The 16,812-nt window shown below is 44.4% G+C and overlaps 1 protein-coding gene and 1 long non-coding RNA gene across 12 annotated transcripts in view; one reads left to right on the top strand and one right to left on the bottom strand.

Annotated features, from left to right (window-relative positions):
- The window catches only part of TEAD1 (TEA domain transcription factor 1), a 149,472-nt gene that overhangs the window by 116,512 nt on the left and 16,148 nt on the right, over positions 1-16,812 (top strand). For 6 of the 10 annotated variants that reach the window (XM_021403656.1, XM_021403659.1, XM_021403658.1 and 3 more), the window contains 6 exons: positions 105-116; positions 1,274-1,408; positions 1,594-1,640; positions 2,231-2,292; positions 4,164-4,288; positions 12,910-13,083. In XM_021403656.1, coding sequence (XP_021259331.1) covers positions 105-116; positions 1,274-1,408; positions 1,594-1,640; positions 2,231-2,292; positions 4,164-4,288; positions 12,910-13,083 — 555 coding nt within the window. The remainder of the gene's footprint in view (positions 1-104; positions 117-1,273; positions 1,409-1,593; positions 1,641-2,230; positions 2,293-4,163; positions 4,289-12,909; positions 13,084-16,812) is intronic. The other 4 variants (XM_021403662.1, XM_021403661.1, XM_021403657.1 and 1 more) reach the window with 1 other exon arrangement.
- LOC110402020 overlaps positions 13,112-16,812 on the bottom strand; it is a 160,255-nt gene continuing 156,554 nt past the window's right edge. The window contains exon 8 of one of the 2 annotated variants that reach the window (XR_002440804.1): positions 13,112-16,652. This is a non-coding gene — a long non-coding RNA (uncharacterized LOC110402020). The remainder of the gene's footprint in view (positions 16,653-16,812) is intronic. The other variant, XR_002440805.1, reaches the window with a different exon arrangement.

Below are 16,812 nucleotides of genomic sequence, written 5' to 3'. Positions count from 1 at the left end.
GAGCAAAGTGCTCTTCCTTTGTCTCTTACTATTTTGTTCATATTTTGCTAAAAATCTGCTATTCCACACAAGCATTTTAATAAACTGTTTGTTGTTGTATCCAGGTAACAAGCATGGTAAGTATTCTAACTAAACCAAGTATTATGTACCTTAGCTGTGCTTGGCAGAATTTTTGGCTAGCTTTTCCTGTACTCTCAGCCTGTGCTGTTTCTGAAGGAGCTATTCAAAGGAAGGACTGCTCACCTATCATACTACTCCACATAAGCTTTAGAGGGAGCATATGTGCAAAGTCATATACCATATATAAGAGCATGCGTCTCTTGCCAGCATGCTTGCTACTTTGCTTGTAAAGTAAAACCCAAAAGCCAACAACATCCTCGCCTAATATTGCTTGTGTTCCTTCATTCTAAGTCACGTACCTAAATGTTAGCACGTATTAATACAGTACCTCCAGACGGGGAACCCCACTGTTCCAGATAGCAGCAGTCTGTTGGTTACCTTTATTACCTGACATAAAATACCCCGCTGCATTAAGAGGTTTTCCTTTTCTGTTCTGTGATCATACACGATTGGCAGCAGCTAGGGCTCCAAATTCTAACACAGGTAATCAGTAACTTTTCCTAAACTTGTTCCTATATGCTTGAAAACAGCAGAAACTTTATGTCTGTCTTGTTTTCTTTGGGAACACTGTAAATTAGTAACGCACTGCAACTGGAAGTTAAAATTGTAATTTCAATTTTTGTGATCCAGTTTTTAAAATATTCATTGTAAAACAGACTCTGGGTCTAAATGTGTAAGCACGAAGATATGTCTGTCGTCGTTTACAGTCGGTCGCAGTTCTGTGTTCTCATTTTACAGTGTAATACTAAAGGCAAACTTCTCTTAGATCTAAATGACAGAGCTCAAATCTCAGCGATCCCTCTCTGGCAAGCAGAGCCTTAGCAGCAGACTGACTTACTCCAGCCTGACTTAAAACCAGCAGAATCTGCCCAGATAAATAAGTGGGCAGCAGTTTGCTCTCCCCAAGCTTCCTGCGTGTTGGCAGAGCAGACTGTGAGAATCCAGGTCTACCATGCATGTCTGAGAGGAGGTTTTGCCTTCAGGTAGTCTGAGTGTTAGCCTCCGTGCTGTATTTTTTTTCCTGCATGGTTTGCTATTTTTGCATTTTCTGTGTGGCTTTTTAAGTTTTTAGTTATGTGCTTGTAGCTGCAGTTATTTAACATCATTTGTTGTGCCAAATGTTTTAAGACTCCGTGTAATTGTCATATTAAAGGATCAGACAGCAAAGGACAAAGCACTCCAGCACATGGCAGCAATGTCATCAGCTCAGATAGTCTCAGCTACTGCTATTCACAACAAGCTGGGCCTGCCAGGAATTCCCCGTCCTACATTTCCTGGGGCACCTGGGGTAAGTTGTTAGCCAAGTCCTGAAAATCTCTGTATTTTCTAACGCTGTTCAGTAGAAATCTAAGGCCGAGTGAATGGATTAATGCTTTCACTTGTCTTTGCAAAAGGAATCATGCTTGTTCAGAAATATCCCAAATCTTTCAACAGAGAAAACAAGTGTGGGTCTGTTTGTTCTTCCTCTTTCAGTTTTGGCCTGGCATGATTCAAACGGGGCAGCCTGGATCCTCGCAAGAGTAAGTTTGAAAATTTAAGTATGTTTCTGTGTGCAGCATGAGGCTGATTGGCGTGCTTTGCTGCCACGGGATATCAGTCATGCAATAATTTGCACATTTTCAAAAAGAAGGAAAAGTAGTTACAGGGAAAGGAAGAGACTCGCAGTGATGTGATCTCGTATTTGAAAAGTTGTAAGGGATCGCGTCCCTCACGGCTGATGAGGGATGCGATCCCTTTTCCCTGCCGAGGCTCTGGAGCAACATCTCCCAACCTTATTTTTCATTTTCTCCCTGCCTTGTTTCCATGAGGTTGATGGGAGTCTTTGTGCCCCAGTACTTCTACGTCCTCTGGATTTATTGGGAGGCAAAGCAATCTCCATCTGCGACTGCTGGGATGGTTGCAGCAGGCAGGGCAGGAGCACGGACAAGCTCCTCGCTTCAGCATGTCGTTCTCATGCTTCTCTCTCTTGCTATTGCCTCTTTATGGTTTGTTACATATGCTATGTAAGGGACAAATATGTTCGTGGGTAAAGATCATTAACTGTATGTATGACTCTAATGGAATTTACTGTGGATGGCATGGTGTATGATTTTTTAACTATTTATTCCAGCGTAAAGCCATTCGTTCAGCAGGCCTACCCTATACAGCCATCAGTCACAGCTCCCATTTCAGGTAACTTTCATTTCTTGTCTCCTTTAAAAAGGGTTGAATTGTGTCCTGAATGTGGTGTATTAACTCTTGACATGGACAGAGCCGCTACTCCATTTCTAATGACCCCAGCAACCAAACCAAACACCAGTTTCTAACAAATACCAGTGTCCTGGTACTTGGTATGAGGGAGAATCAGTGAACTTGGGTTTTTTGTGTTTGATTCTATGTTTTAGATAGGAAGTGTTAATATATATGTGAGGAGTTGCTGTGATACATGTTCTCTAGCCAGTGTTTCATACTGTATCAAAATGCATTGTAAAAAATGAATAGTAGAATGCATGTTTGTATTTTAAACGCTAAATCTCACTTCCATGTGTAACTATAATAAGCCTTCATTTATTTTTAATTGAGGCTAAAAACTGTTCAGAAACCATTTGTGTTCAGCCTTAAGTATAAGTCTGTGTCAGTTGTTGGTAACTCTCTCCTCCTGAAGGTTCAGCTCTGCCTGAGACCCCTTTGTTAGGTGCTTAATGCTTACTCTGACTTCCATTGCTCGTACTGGTGAAGCCCTTTCCATGGCTGCTTCCATGCTCCTTTTCCCAAGTTGGTTTCACACCTAATACCAGGAAAGATAATTATTTCTTTGCAGGTGACAACTAACTTGACACTTCCCTTGCCAAACTACACCATGCTTCTGACTGCCAGCTGCAGTTTCCTGACTCCTTCATACTTTGTGTTGTGTTTTGAACTTCCTGCTATACAATACTCGTGACTGTCAGACACTTCAAACCATCTTTTATCTTCCACGTTTTCTTTCAGAATGGGATTATTAGTATTTCTAAATCAGTCAGAACTCATGCATTTGCTTCCTTAGCATTCCTGTTCACATGTAACCAGTCATTGTTGTAATTCCCTGTTTCACACAAGCCTCAAACCCTCTTTGTGTAAGTTTGAGGGTTGGATCCAGCTCCCAAACTCCCACTAAGAGATATGGACGCAAACTATCTGTGACTTCTCCCTGGTTCTCAACCCTATTCAGGTTTATCCTGGTTTCTAGCCTTTCTTGTGTGTCTCGCAGGATCAGCTTCTGCCTTCCAGCTGCAGCCTTTCTCTTCTTCCTTTGCTGTTTTGTTTCCTTCTCATCTAATTTTCCACGATGAGGAGCAAGAGATAGCATTTATTCGTTCTCTTGAGGTGAATTAGAGATGGTGGCTAACATCCCTTCTCTCTCTAGAGCATGTCATTCCCTCTTTATTATCAATTTAAAATTTTCTTTTTAGAGTATGATTCAGCTCTCTACAGTAATTATTTATTATTATCTGTAATATAATGATGCCTAAAAGCTCCAAAAGAAGTCAAGGACCCGATGTGCAAATACATAGTAAGAGACAATCCCTGCCTTGGAAAGTGTATACGCTAAATAGGAGAGAGGGATTGAGAGTGGCAGAAAGAGAGGTGATTTACTTGTAGCATGTGGCACATTAGGAGCCAGAAATGGAGGCCAGTTCTCCTGACTCCCGAGGCAGTAATATCTCCATGGAGCCTTGCTGCTTGTTTCCAAGCAAGGGTCAGCTGTAAGTCTGTGTGAAGTGTCTGTAAATCTCTAAAATCTAGTACATAATTAAAACAAAAATTCTACAGTGAGTTACAACCTCAAGGAAACAGTGGAGCAAACCTTTTATTTGTACCATTTTTAGCTGGTTGGGTTGGGACCTCTTTTTCTGCATGTTTTTCTGTGTTGTTCTTACTTTCAGTCATTCTGAATTCATTATTTGTTAAAATGAATATAAATGACCAAGGAGCTACCTGGGTGATTCCTGGTTGTATTTAATTCAGGAAATATTAACTGAGGAATGATCAACTTCTTCATGAAAATGGTTCCTTTGCTTTAGGATTTGAGCCTACGTCAGCTCCAGCTCCGTCGGTGCCTGCGTGGCAGGGCCGATCGATCGGTACGACCAAGCTCAGGCTGGTGGAGTTTTCGGCTTTCCTTGAACAGCAGAGGGATCCCGAATCAGTAAGTGTTGCCCTTGTGTCCTCTCAGCTTTGGCTTTCCTCAGTTCCTTCCCACTCAGAGTGTGCTTTCCAGGGCTAGGCCTGGTGGAATACACACCTGGTATTGCTGTGTTCTCTTCCACTCAATGTAATATTCCTTTCACGGTGGTACCATGTTTTCCTTTCTTGCCCTCCTTCTCCATTTGCTGAAGAGAGAGGCCTCTCTGAGAGCAGGCATGGTTCTCTATGCCTCACTGTTAACCTACTTTAGCAGCTGTACCAAATTGCATCATGTTTTTGGCAGCAGTTCAGTACCTAACTGTAAGTTACAATTTAATCTATTTCCTAGCAGAAACAAAACCAAGGAATTGTATGGCAATTACGCATGGCCCTCTACAAATCTGATGTTAGGGTCATCCTCTGTGTGTTTTTGGGATAGTCCATTTCAAGTTTTGGGTTCAAGTCTTTCAAGCGTACAGCATTCATCTGTATTGCTTTTTTTTTTTTGAGATTACCTTTCTAAATGTGTCCTGTCATTGGGCCTTTCTCGATTTCGTACCTTAGGATCCAATCTGAGGGGTTTTGTTTGTTTGTTTGTTTGTTTGTTTGTTTGAGAAAGGTTTTGATTTATAAGTCCTTATACTGTACCTGCAGGGGTAGTTTATGGAGTTGGCTGTAGTATTTTATTTACTCCAGTTAGCCATGAACCTTGATATTAATCATCACATATTTATCACAGACATTTGTGAGTAGCCTAGCACGGTTTCTACTGTGTCACAAAAAAATCAAAAGAGCTTCTTTCAGCTCGAACCTGAGAATTTTTATTGAGATAATTTCTGAAAAGCAAATACTGTCATGAATGGGTAATATAGACAGGTCATTCTTGTTCAGATGCCTGGTAAAATACGGTGGCTTAGAGCGGAGAGAAGTTATCATTTGCTCTTTGTAATTAAGTACTGGAAACCATAGCTTTTATGGGCTCTGGCCAGAGGTGTTATCCAGGGAGTGTTTACGCTGCATAATGGAGACCGGAGACATAGCCCAGAAACCTTACAACAGAGGAATGCTCCTGGCAGAGAAACACCCCAACGGAAATATGCCATATCTGAGCTATTCATACACTAAATATGTGGCAGTGTGCAGGGCTGCTGTGCGTCCCGTTTGGCCAGGCTCACTTAATGCTGAGGAAGGCGGTGTCTGCCAGCAGGTACCGTTGGCTCTACTCTTACCGGGTGGCTTGCTGCTGCACGGCTTCCCTGAGATCTCACTGCCGCCTGGGAGCAACCAGGGCCCAGCCCATGCTCTCGGGCAGCCCGGGCTCTGTGGGCTGCACCAGGCAGGCTGCAGCCGCAGTCACTCTGACTCTCAGTGTCCCTCGGGCTGAGCCACAGCTGGAACGCCTTCTCCGCCCCAGCTCTGCGTTCAGTCCGGAGGGGTTTGTGTTTCTGATGCAGGAAGGCAGCATCCAGGTTTCTCTTTGGGCAGCCCTATCAAACGCCTGTGGCTGGGCGCCACGCGGCGTGCCCTGCTGATCCCTGCCGCACCCAGGCTGCTCTGCATGGGGATGCTGCGCACTTGCCTGGAGTGTGTTGGTAGAGAGGGTGCAGCTGTGCAGCATGGCTGTGCTGCATGTGGGTGAATGGCAGCTCAGTGCATCCTGAGTTACAGCTCTGCCAGAGCCTGCGGCAGTGCTGCTGGGCTGCAGGACATGCTGGGGTTCTGTTTTCCTGCAGGTGTAGGTTGTGGGAAGGCAGTGCAGAAGGGGGGGCGGGGAGGGGCTGAAACATGGCTAGCTGACATAGCTTCATAGGTGCTGTGAAGCCTCTTTTGGAGTAAACTCATGTTATTTGGAATTCCTGAGTGTGCAGGGAGGCCCACTGGTGCTTGTCCCAGCTTGCAAGCATAACTATTGCAGAGCACATTTGGTAAATGCAGGAGGGGTATGAGAGAGGCAGAAGCATGGAAGTACCCAGACTTGTTTTTAAAGACTCAGAATCACATGCTACAACACTGCAAAATTATGACACAAAGACAGTTCAATTCTCTTTCATGTATAAATTCCAGTTTGGATCATTCTCTATCCCTGCTCTGCATGTGCTGCGGGGAGCTGAGGGCTGCACAGTGGGCATGCAGCAGATAGCCTGGCTGCTATCTTTGGCTGCTGGTCACCCCGTGCTGCACTCCACCATCATTATTTAGCTCCAGTTAAGTATTCTTTTGATCAAATAATTTTTTAACATTTCGTTCGGAAAAAAAAAACAAAAACAAAAACAATTCCTCCTTCCTTCAACTGAAAACCAGGTCAGAAAGCCTCATAGTGGTGAGGGCAAATAGACTGATTCCTCCTTAAAATGGGACCTGGGGGCAGGGCTTGGTGACCCCGGGAGGCCCCTTGCAGCCTGTGTTCCTGAACAGCAATTAGGGATTCAGGTGTCTGCCCATGCTGACTCCCAGCGACTTCAGTGGGGCTGTGCATGGACATAAAGGTCCACCCACTGAGCATTCATCACAGAAGTGGGGCATTAAGCATTTCTGGGGTTCTTCCAATGGCAATTGCTGCTTAGAAGTACAAAAGCCCCTTGATGTCAGGCAGTTACGTTAATTCCAGGTCAGCGTTCTGGTGGGTCAGAAACGTGCTCCAGAGAGCCCTGTCACTTGTTGGGGGCTGCTGACTTCCTTCCCTTGCCTAGCCACAAAATTGCTCCATTGACAAAAGAAAAAAATATAGGAAGGAAACAATAAACATCCCTCGCTGTAACTCTGTGTGGCAGAGGATCATCTGGAAGGGCGTAAGACGGCACAGTTGCAAAATCTTGGAATACTGACTCTGCGGGTAAGGATGGGTAAAATTACTCTTCCTCCAACATGAAAATCAATTCAGTTTATAAATGTCAAGCTGTATTTCCCTTTTGTGGCATTTTGTGCTCAATCACAATTCTTAAATGGTGCTTAGGAGCTGCCCTGGTACGTCCAAGCACCCGTGTTCCTTTTGGGTCCCTCTCTTTATTGCCAGCCCTATGGAAGTATACTCTCCATGATTAACAAATTCATGCAACCTGTTGCTTTCAGGGCAGCTTTTATTTAAGGGAAGCTTTCTGTTTTTACTGTACTGCTTCTGTGAAATTTCAGGACAAGTGCTTAAACCGAGTATCCAATATATATCCCGAAATAACACCGAGTGTGCAAACAGAGGGCTGGTACACAGGTAGGTACAGCATTTGGAGACTCCAACAATGAATGGAAAATAATTCCAATTTCTCCTAAGTTCATTCACACCTACTTCCAAACCAGGAAAATACCGTGCCACCTCCCAAAATAAAGCCCTTTTTCTCTCTGCCTCTTCAAGGATTCTCGCTGCCACATTCATTTCAGGCAGCTTTCTGTCGTAGGCTTGGAAGGAACACGGCTGCTGGGCCTTTTCGGTGTGAACACACCCATCCAAACCGTCAGGTGGTGGTAGGTCCAAATTTCAAAATGTATTTTGAAAAGCGGTGAAGAAATAAAATATTCTTCATGTTTTCATTCAGGTTTTATTGTTGTTGTAAAGGGGCTTTGTGAGCCCAGAGAGAAATGTGCTTGAGTAGCAGAAACTGAAAGCAGTTGCGAGAGGGCCGTAAAAGCAGCCCGCCCTCATTAGCCAGATGCAGTAAAATTCACCAAAGTTAATCAAGCCACCTAAGTGATGAAAAATCAGTGAGGTCTTTTGAAAAGAAACCCTCCATCTTTGAACAATATCTGTTGTTAAAGGCATTGTTTATTCTTTCTTTATTCCCCATAAAGCGTATGAAAAGCAGTTCAGTGTTTTGGCCAATAAGGAGATCCTCGGTTAGCTGTGAAAGGAAGAGGAAGCAAAGCCACACTTGGACAAACGTTGTGGAGTGGCAGATTCCGGATTTTGGGTCATTTAAATCTAAAATCCATCCAAGTATAAAAAATGGAAGGGTCATTCCTTGTGCGGTGCTGAGCAGCACATGTCCATCTCCATGAAATGTTTGTCCTTGGGTGTCATGTAATTATGTGCTCACATGCTCCTTTTTTCCTCCTTCATTCAGTCTAGCTGCACAGGCCCTTCTTTGATAAGCCGCTGTTCAGCAGTTTGTTTTCTTCTGTTGTTGAAATGCGTGGCCCCATGCCCTGCTGCTGAGCAGTATCTAAACTCTCCTCCAAAGAGAATTAATAATCTTCTCCATCTGGATTTCACAGATGTATCAGTGCAGTCGTCTCTGAGATTGAGGGGCACTCTTGCTGACATCTGAAAACCAAGAAGTTCAGGTGCAAAAGAATGAATGGGCCTCTGATTTTGAGGGTCCACTTTGTTTTGTCATGAGCCTGATTTTTCCAAATACTTAGCGTTATTTGAGAGCTTCCTTTTATTAATTATTCAGGCATAATTTTCCCATCTGAGCTCTCAGCAGTTGTGGAATTGGGACCGCGGGGTCTCGGATCAGGCAAGCCAGAATGGAAGGCTGCATCTGCACTGCTGCAGGAAAGCTGATGAGTTGTGAGCACCTTGCCTAAGCAGCAAGTCCTGGCTGCACACTGGGACTCCTGTTGCAGTGCGTGGGAAGTGCTGGGCAGCAGTAACGTGCCAGGCTGGGAGCTGCACTGCCTCCCCAGCAGCGTTCTGCCTCGCTCGGCTCCCGCCTCCCTAGTTCTGCAACTAGAAAGTTGTCCAAGGACTTCTCTTAGGGCACATTCCTGATGGAATCCTGAGCAGAGCCAGGCAGGAGGCTGATGGGTGGAGGGCTTCAAAAAACGAGGGAGGCTGTGCATTGTCATAACACACAAGCCCAGGATGGTTGTGAGAGTGTTAAAATCCCTAACAACAGGAGTTGGCGAAGTCTCTGGTTATAGTACGAGAGCGGTATAAATACAAGTCCCAGTCTGCTTCAGTGGAGGACAGCAGCAGTGGCAGTGAAATATCCGCTTGCCAGTGTTTTGGTAGAAATGAGAAGAATTGTTGGCAGAGCAAGTGACTTTCTTACATCAGCAGGAAATTAAAGAGCGTCAGATGTACAAGATAGAGCGAGGCAGCAGCACTGCGCTGGGCAGGCTGCAGGTGACAGCAGCACACTGACTGCTTTCTAATCAGTCTGCAGTGCCTGGCCCACTCCTTCAGTAGTGCAGTGCTGTGCAGGCTGCAGGGCCCGGCAGTTGGGCAGCACTGGTGCCTCTCTTTTCAGCCCCAGTGATCGAGCTGCTGCCCTTAGGCTGTTTCCTGCTCAGCTGCCCACAAAACTTCTGTTTCACAGACCGGGATGGCTGTTGCCTTGATGTGTAAGTACAGAACTGGGGAGGAGCTGTTACAGATACACGCACTGACGGATAGAACAAGTGGAGGTGATTTGTCTTTGTTCTGCTCCAGCTTAAATGCACGCATCCTCTGCCATTGGCAATTTGTCTCGGTTCTTTTAAATTCCTAAGTGGATTATAATTTTTCTCGTGGTATTATTTGACAACAGTCATATTTCATGGCTTTACTGCATTCTTTGGATAGTTGGAATTTTTTAAGGAAGGGAGCTCAGTAAGAGGCGGCCATCTCCAGGGCATGTTGTGTAATGCAGACGCTGAAGACAAAGTAGCTGCAAACATTCTTTGTGCGTTTTTACAGTTTTTATCCTTGGAAAACACAGGATCTGACCTATGGTGGTTGACAGCAGCTGAAGCGCATTGCTGCCTCGGTGCTGGATGCGAGCCCTTCAGATGCTGTGGCACGAGCAAATTCCGCGACACCTAATGTACTTCAGTGGCTGGAATACGCAGTCTAAGACAACAGTGGATTCTGATGATAATAAGGATGTTTTTAAGCTTTTCAGACATAATGGACTCAAAAATGTAGGCATACAGCTTAGCTTCTTGGCTTCTATCTATACATAAATTCCCACTGTGAAGTATGTATGAAGACTACAGGGATCATTTCAGTACCCATTTGCCCTCCTAATACGGTATCGTTCATTAGTTTGTAGAAATGTGCTATGTTTAATTAGGTTACTAATGACTGTACTTAGTATAGGAATTGCAGCAACAGAAGGAGAAAATAATCACACATTGGAATATCAAAATAAACATTTCCGTCCTAGGAATGTTGTCAGGTGATGTCATACCATCTGTCTCACTGTACCCGCTCAGAAATGTTGCTGCAGCAGCATCTGGTACTTTGGCGAGCTCAGCAGACAACTGTGGTAGCTTTACAGCTGCCCTCAGCTCTGCTTTTGTATTTAAACAGCATAAAGACTTCTTGAACTGCTCAGTGTTCCTATATAGGATTTCGTTCACTGAAGTTTCGATACTGAGCGAGTTTTACCATGCCAGCCCTTATTCTGAACGAGGGAGAGCAGAGGTGCTCATCCCCAGGGAGAGCCCTCCTAGGCAGGTCAAGAGTTTGCAGGGGACGGAGAATGTTTTGGCTTCGTTTCTCACAGAAGGCTGAAGTGCTCATCTCCCCCTGGGTAGCGCTCACCCTGTTCCTTGGTCAAGCTGGGCCATCAGCAGGTGACTCATCCCACTCCCCTTTGCCTGCACTTTGCTCCTGCTGGCCTGGAAGAACGACAGGAGCATGCTCCTGGAGCCCTCCCGTGGCTTCCTGCCAGCTCCCAGGTGTATGGGACACCATGGCGTTTTGCTTTGGTGTCCCATACAAGGTTCTGGATCAAAGTTTTTCAGAAGGGAGCAAGATACCCAAAAAACGTCCAGCCTGACTTATTTGTCATTCAGTCACAGTGCTGCAAGCTAAACGTGTGTCAAAAGAACAGAAATGGGAGCCGAGGTTCTTTCTCATATTAGTTTCCATTTTTTTCTTTTGTTTTTGTCCAAGCTAAAATGTTTCCTAAGTTCACTTTGTCCACTACTGTAAAGTAAAGTAAAACGCTACCTCTGACTGCAGATACCACTGTGATAACCTCTCATGTTTACCAACCAGGCCAATGATTTCCTGGGTCCTTGTGTAAATGATCAGCTCGTGAGCCAGACCAGGGCACGCTCCCCCCTGCACACACGCCTTCAGCTCCCATCCACACATTTATTTCTCTGCCATACATGTTTTTGTGGTAGAAACGGCTTCTTCAGAGCAGCTCTGTCCCTCTGGGTCACGCTGGGCAATTTCTCTGTGCACAAGCAAAACTGAAATGGCATTATTTTGAGAGAAGCCTGCCAGGAAGATCTGTGCAAGTGGTGCTCACGTATTTGATGCGTTGAGCTCAAGACTTGCATTTGCAAGCACCTTGGCATGCTGTTAACTCTTTCCTTTTTTTCTTTCACAAAATGGACCACTCGACCCTGTAAAAAGCATAGACTTCACCTCATCTTTGGCCACGAACAGGGATGAGTGTTCCCTGATTCCAAATTCAGATTGCACTGTGCTAGAAGGTTTTCAAATAGACCACAATTTCCTAAGTACAGAAATGTTGCTAGTCCATTTCCTCGTCCCTAGAGTCTTGGACATCTGCTAGGGAAGGCCCCGCTCTCACCAAAGGAAGGCTATGAGAGATGTCTAATTAATTTAGATTTGTCTTTTCAATTTGTTCATTCAGCAGGTATGTTGTAAACAAAATAGCTTAAATGAGGTCTGCTTTGGCGTTTTAAATATTTTATTTGTGCTTACCAGTTGGGAATTGCCCCTTATATATAGCATCTGTTGGTTATGACAGGGTTTTCTAGTGTTCATTGACAGCGTATCAGTTTTCCTTTAATCGAGTTAGAAAAATGTTTTGTGACCTGCATGGTTAAAGAACGCAGTGTTTAATCACACTGCTCTGCAGCTCCTTCAGACTGCTTGCGTGATGCTGGGAGCCCCCAAAAGACCACACTGGACTGAGTGGGAGCTGTCTTGGGCTCCCCTGGCCTGAGGAGTTCCCCCAGCCAGGGAAGGGGCTGCAGAGGTGAGTGATGATGTGCAGCGAGGTGAGGTTAAGAAATGGGGAAATGGAAGCAGAACGGCATTTGGCAGAGTGTGGCCAGCGGCTCTCAATCCCTAGGGGCGTGGTGAAGGTTGGCTCTTTTTAGTACTTAGGTCAAAACATTGGAGGGCATACAATACAGCAAGGTCTGCTCTTAGAGTAGCAGCAACACTGAGTGGTTGGCCTTCTCATGATTGTCATCCCAAGGTTTAAAGAAACTCCTTTCTGTCTTTCTTACTTAAGTGCTGTTAGCATATGCTATAGGTTGAGGTTTGCTCTTGGTTTTTTCTAATAGACAAATGAGAAGTGTGTAGGCGCAGGCTGTGGGATACCAGCAGAAATCTAGGTTTGGAGGACATGGGACACGAAAAGGCATGGCTTGAAGCAGCAGAAAGAGGCTTTCTTCCAGAGCATATTCATCTGATTATGCTCTGCAATAGGCTCTGTATCAGCTTGCTGCCATTCAGTCTTTCAGCGTAAATTACTTCATTGAAGATGACCGTGTTTGGTGGTGTGCAGTAGGGCCATGGGGTTTTGAAGTTGACCCTTGCCCACTAGGGGCTATTTCACAATCACTGAAGTTCTTCATGGGAATCATACTGCAAAAAAAACATAGTCCCAGGAGTAACGTGCAAGTCATTTAGTCCATCCAAGCACGCTTCCCTCTGCAGGAACACACGCGATCCTGTGGCTTAATAAACCTCTGTTCTTTTTGTACAGCACTGATTTTCCCATTTCTTTCTTGCAGTACAATAAACACCTCTTCGTACACATTGGACACGCAAACCATTCTTACAGCGACCCGTTGCTTGAATCGGTGGACATTCGTCAGATTTATGACAAATTTCCTGAGAAGAAGGGCGGTCTAAAAGAGCTGTTTGGGAAGGGGCCCCAAAACGCTTTCTTCCTTGTAAAATTCTGGGTGAGTAAGACATGACATTGAGAAGCTCTCTTGGCAGTGTGGCCTGTGTTTAGTGCTTAGCTTTGGGGTGCTTGTGGAAATGTCTTTTCTCATCTAAAAGCATATATAAGCTGTATATCCTTCTGGTAGGGTGCTGTCCCGGAGCCACTCTTGCTGGCAGCAACACAAGTCTGTGTTGCAGATGACATGCAGGGGCAGATGCATGCCTCAGCTGTGCTCGACACAGCTGCTGAGCAGAAGCAAACAGGTAACAGAGCACTTGTTTACAAATGGAGAACTGCCATCTAGTGGTCTGAGAACAACCAAGGAAGCTGTGAAATAGAGACTGCTTTTACTGTTTGTTATGGATAACTCTTGTCAAATGCACATAATGCAAGGATCAGCCTGCACTTAGCAAATAGGACCAAGAAGGACTTGGTTCAGGTGTGCTTTGGGCTGATCATGAGCTTGTGAGAGCTTCAGGGTTTTTCTTAAATGTTTTTTTGGTTGCTAGAGCACATGTGCTTTCCCCTTGCCTGCTTGTTGGTGAGCTGTGGGACTCTGCTCCAACAGTTCTATCTGCTCATATGAGTTGCAAGCAGGAGTGAAAACAGAATTTGAATGGAAAGCTGAGATGTTGGAAAATCTGTTGGTCTAGTTTTAGTAAATTTCACCAATGCACCAGGTCTAATTTGTTGCATTTGCAAAACAATATGGTGATGTTATAGGTTCGTGCAAAAGGATCACCAAATCTCAAGGGTAGACCTTATTTATGCTTACACTTTTTCTTTGCATGGATTTGTTGTTTGTTTGTGATAGGCTCCTCTTCGTACCAGCAGTTATCCTCCAAATATTTAAAATTTGTCTTTTAAAGTCTCAGTGAAAGGGGCATATTCAGGGACTAATTACAGAGTGGAGAGATTGTTGCTGACATTAGAAAAGGTTGATCTGGAAGCGCTGTTTAAGATACGTCTCATGGCATTTGTCTTTTTCTGTTGAAGTTAGTCTGTGTGATCTGAAATATTCTCCAATCTCTATGTACCCAAGATGTCGCATCTTGCCAAAAGTTTCTGTGGCACCAAATATGGGAACTGAGAATGAAGGAGACTCTTCTCTCAAATCTGAGTGCAGAAGAGAGAAACCACTGAGTAGGAGCTGTGCTGTACCGCAGAAGAAATCCATTGAGAAATTTATGGAACTTAAAACTAGAAATGGGAGCCATAGACTGAGTGTTTGAGGGCTGCCTGAGCAAAGAGGCCAGAAACAGGTGGCAGCAGAGAACTGGAAGCTGAAATACACCAGAAACCAGGAGCCTGCCTTTTGGCAGGTGAGAACATAGAGTTAAAAAGGGATAAAGAGTGGGAAGTGGGAGCATTTGTGGTAAGGAGTCTCTGGGGGAATGTAGGATAACAGCACACAGTAGAGACACCTGCATGAGGGTTGGGAACAGGACAAGCATAAGGACAAAAGGAAGATGGCTGCAGAGAAACAGCACTTGGAATTATGGCCTATAAGCACTGAGTTCATTTCCTTGCAAAACTTGGGCTTGAACAAAGGCCCATCATCTCATCAACCCACTTTGCTTAATAAATACTTGCGAAACCCACTGACAGAATGAACTTCACCCCACCTGCCTGTTCTCAGTTGCATGAGAATGACCAGCCTGATCTAGCTGCGTATGTCCCTGTTCATTACAGGGCAGTCGGACTAGAGGGCCTTTGGAGGTTTCTTTCAACTCAAATGATTCTATGATTGTAAGCCTTAGACTACATCGGGCATGGGAGCAGCAAAGATTTGTGTTGTATTCACTGATGTGCAGTATTTTCTGTTGTTTCTCCATGTGAAAATTGATTTTCAGGTACGTTGAATGCTCAAAGATGCATCTAAAACCAGTAGAGATCTTCCTTGTATCATTAAGGTCAGTGCTGTACTCATTACTGAGAACTTCAGGGTACCAGCTTTCAATGCTTGACCTCCTATGAGCATTGCTCAGCTTTAATGCTCTTGCCTCAATTTCAAAGAATTAGGGTGATGCCATCTCTTCACCTCAGGTCATCACTGAGAAATCAAACTCACTGACATCTGTTTAAAAAATGCCATTAGGAAAATTTTAATAATTCTAAGTTCAGCACAGGTTTTGAATAGTGTGCAGGAGACAGGGACTTAGACACACTGAATAATGAAAATAATGAAAAATATTGTATAGCTGCTCAGTGGGTGAGTGTGTGGTTGTGTAAGTAAAGACTCTGTGATGCAGTTCAGCAGTCAGGGTGTGTGGGAACCTTCAGTCCAACATCTCCTAACTTCGCAGTGCTGTCCAACTTCATGGTCTTTTAATACAATTTCGTGTTGTATTAATGTAGAGATTAAAAAACGCACAGTGCTAAACATCCTGCTGAGTTATATATTAAAAATGCGATGGGAATGCCTTCATAAGCCATGGTCTTAAAATAGGCCAGTGGATTTTCTTTCTTGTTGGGCGTGCAAAGGCAGAGGGAGGGTGCCAGGGGCACTGTTCGGGTGTAGCAAGCGTGATGATGAATGCTCCTCTAGGAATAGACTTCACGCCAGTGCCCCCACAGCTAGAAATATACGTACAGGAAAAATAGAAGATGGCCGTGGTGAGTCATGAGAACTAGATCCTAAATTGTCAGCTCACTGTCTTTTATTTAATTTCTTTCACCCCAATGGGACATTTCTTCAGAAAAAATAAGACACTTGCCATTTTTGAGGGGAGCCTTTAGAAACTGTTCTAAACCAGTCATCTGTTACCAGTATATATCTTGCAAAGGTTGTTGACAATCTCTTGGACCCTGATAGTAATTTCCAGTGTATTAATGTAAAAATAGATTACATTCTGTATTCTTGTCCTTTCTTTTAAATTCAGTATCCACTTCTGAAGCAGTATCCGCTGTCTGCGTCTCATCCACTACCACCTCCTACTCTGAAAAGTTCAACTTCTCCCAGGTTCTGTTCATTGCTTAATCACAATATATTCCCTTACCCCTTGTTTAGCTGTTTCTCACTTCCCATCATTTTTGTTGTCTTCTCCCTTTATTGCTATTTAGCCACTGACAGTTTGCTCAGTGGTGTAAGCCAGTGTTCAGTGACAGTCTGGGCTTTGGTGGGATTTGATTGTAATGTGAGTAAAAGAGGAATATGAAGTTCTACTGGGTAAATAATACAGGTGGGAAAGCACTGCAAGGGATCTCAGCAAAAGAAAACCAGGGGCTATGAGTAAAAGGAATCATGGGAAACCGGAGCAGGAAAGCAGTTGGATGTTGTTGCTTGTGGAATTGTGAAAGTGAAGGTGTGGATGTGATGCCAGAAGGGATGGTGAGCCTGTAAAAAGATTTAAAGAAAGGTCAGCCTGTCCCTGGAGGTGACAGAAAGGATGTTTTGTTTAGACATGGAATCTAGTGTGCAAAAGAAGGATGGGAAACAGGAAGACCAGAAAGGAACACTCGCACTGAGGATGACCAATACAGAAAGTAGCTTAGCTCTGGTAGCTGGGAAGAGTACTCCTCTTGCTCTTCCCCTTGTAGCTCTTCTTGAGGATTCTCAGCAGCACGGTTGCCTTTCAGTTTTTCCTGTGATAAAAGTAATAAGGTTTGATTACAAAGTGAGAGGGGCGGGTGTGAGATCTTGCAAGAAGACATTTGGTAACTTTGGAGTTGACGTAGCAAAGCATTACATGTATTGAGTACAAAGCCAAATTGTTTTGCTTTGCGGAGGCTTAATGGTTCATTC

The sequence above is a fragment of the Numida meleagris genome, chromosome 6, assembly GCF_002078875.1.
Source record: "Numida meleagris isolate 19003 breed g44 Domestic line chromosome 6, NumMel1.0, whole genome shotgun sequence".
Classification (NCBI taxonomy): Eukaryota; Metazoa; Chordata; class Aves; order Galliformes; family Numididae; genus Numida; species Numida meleagris.
This window is presented reverse-complemented; position numbering and strand designations above follow the sequence as displayed.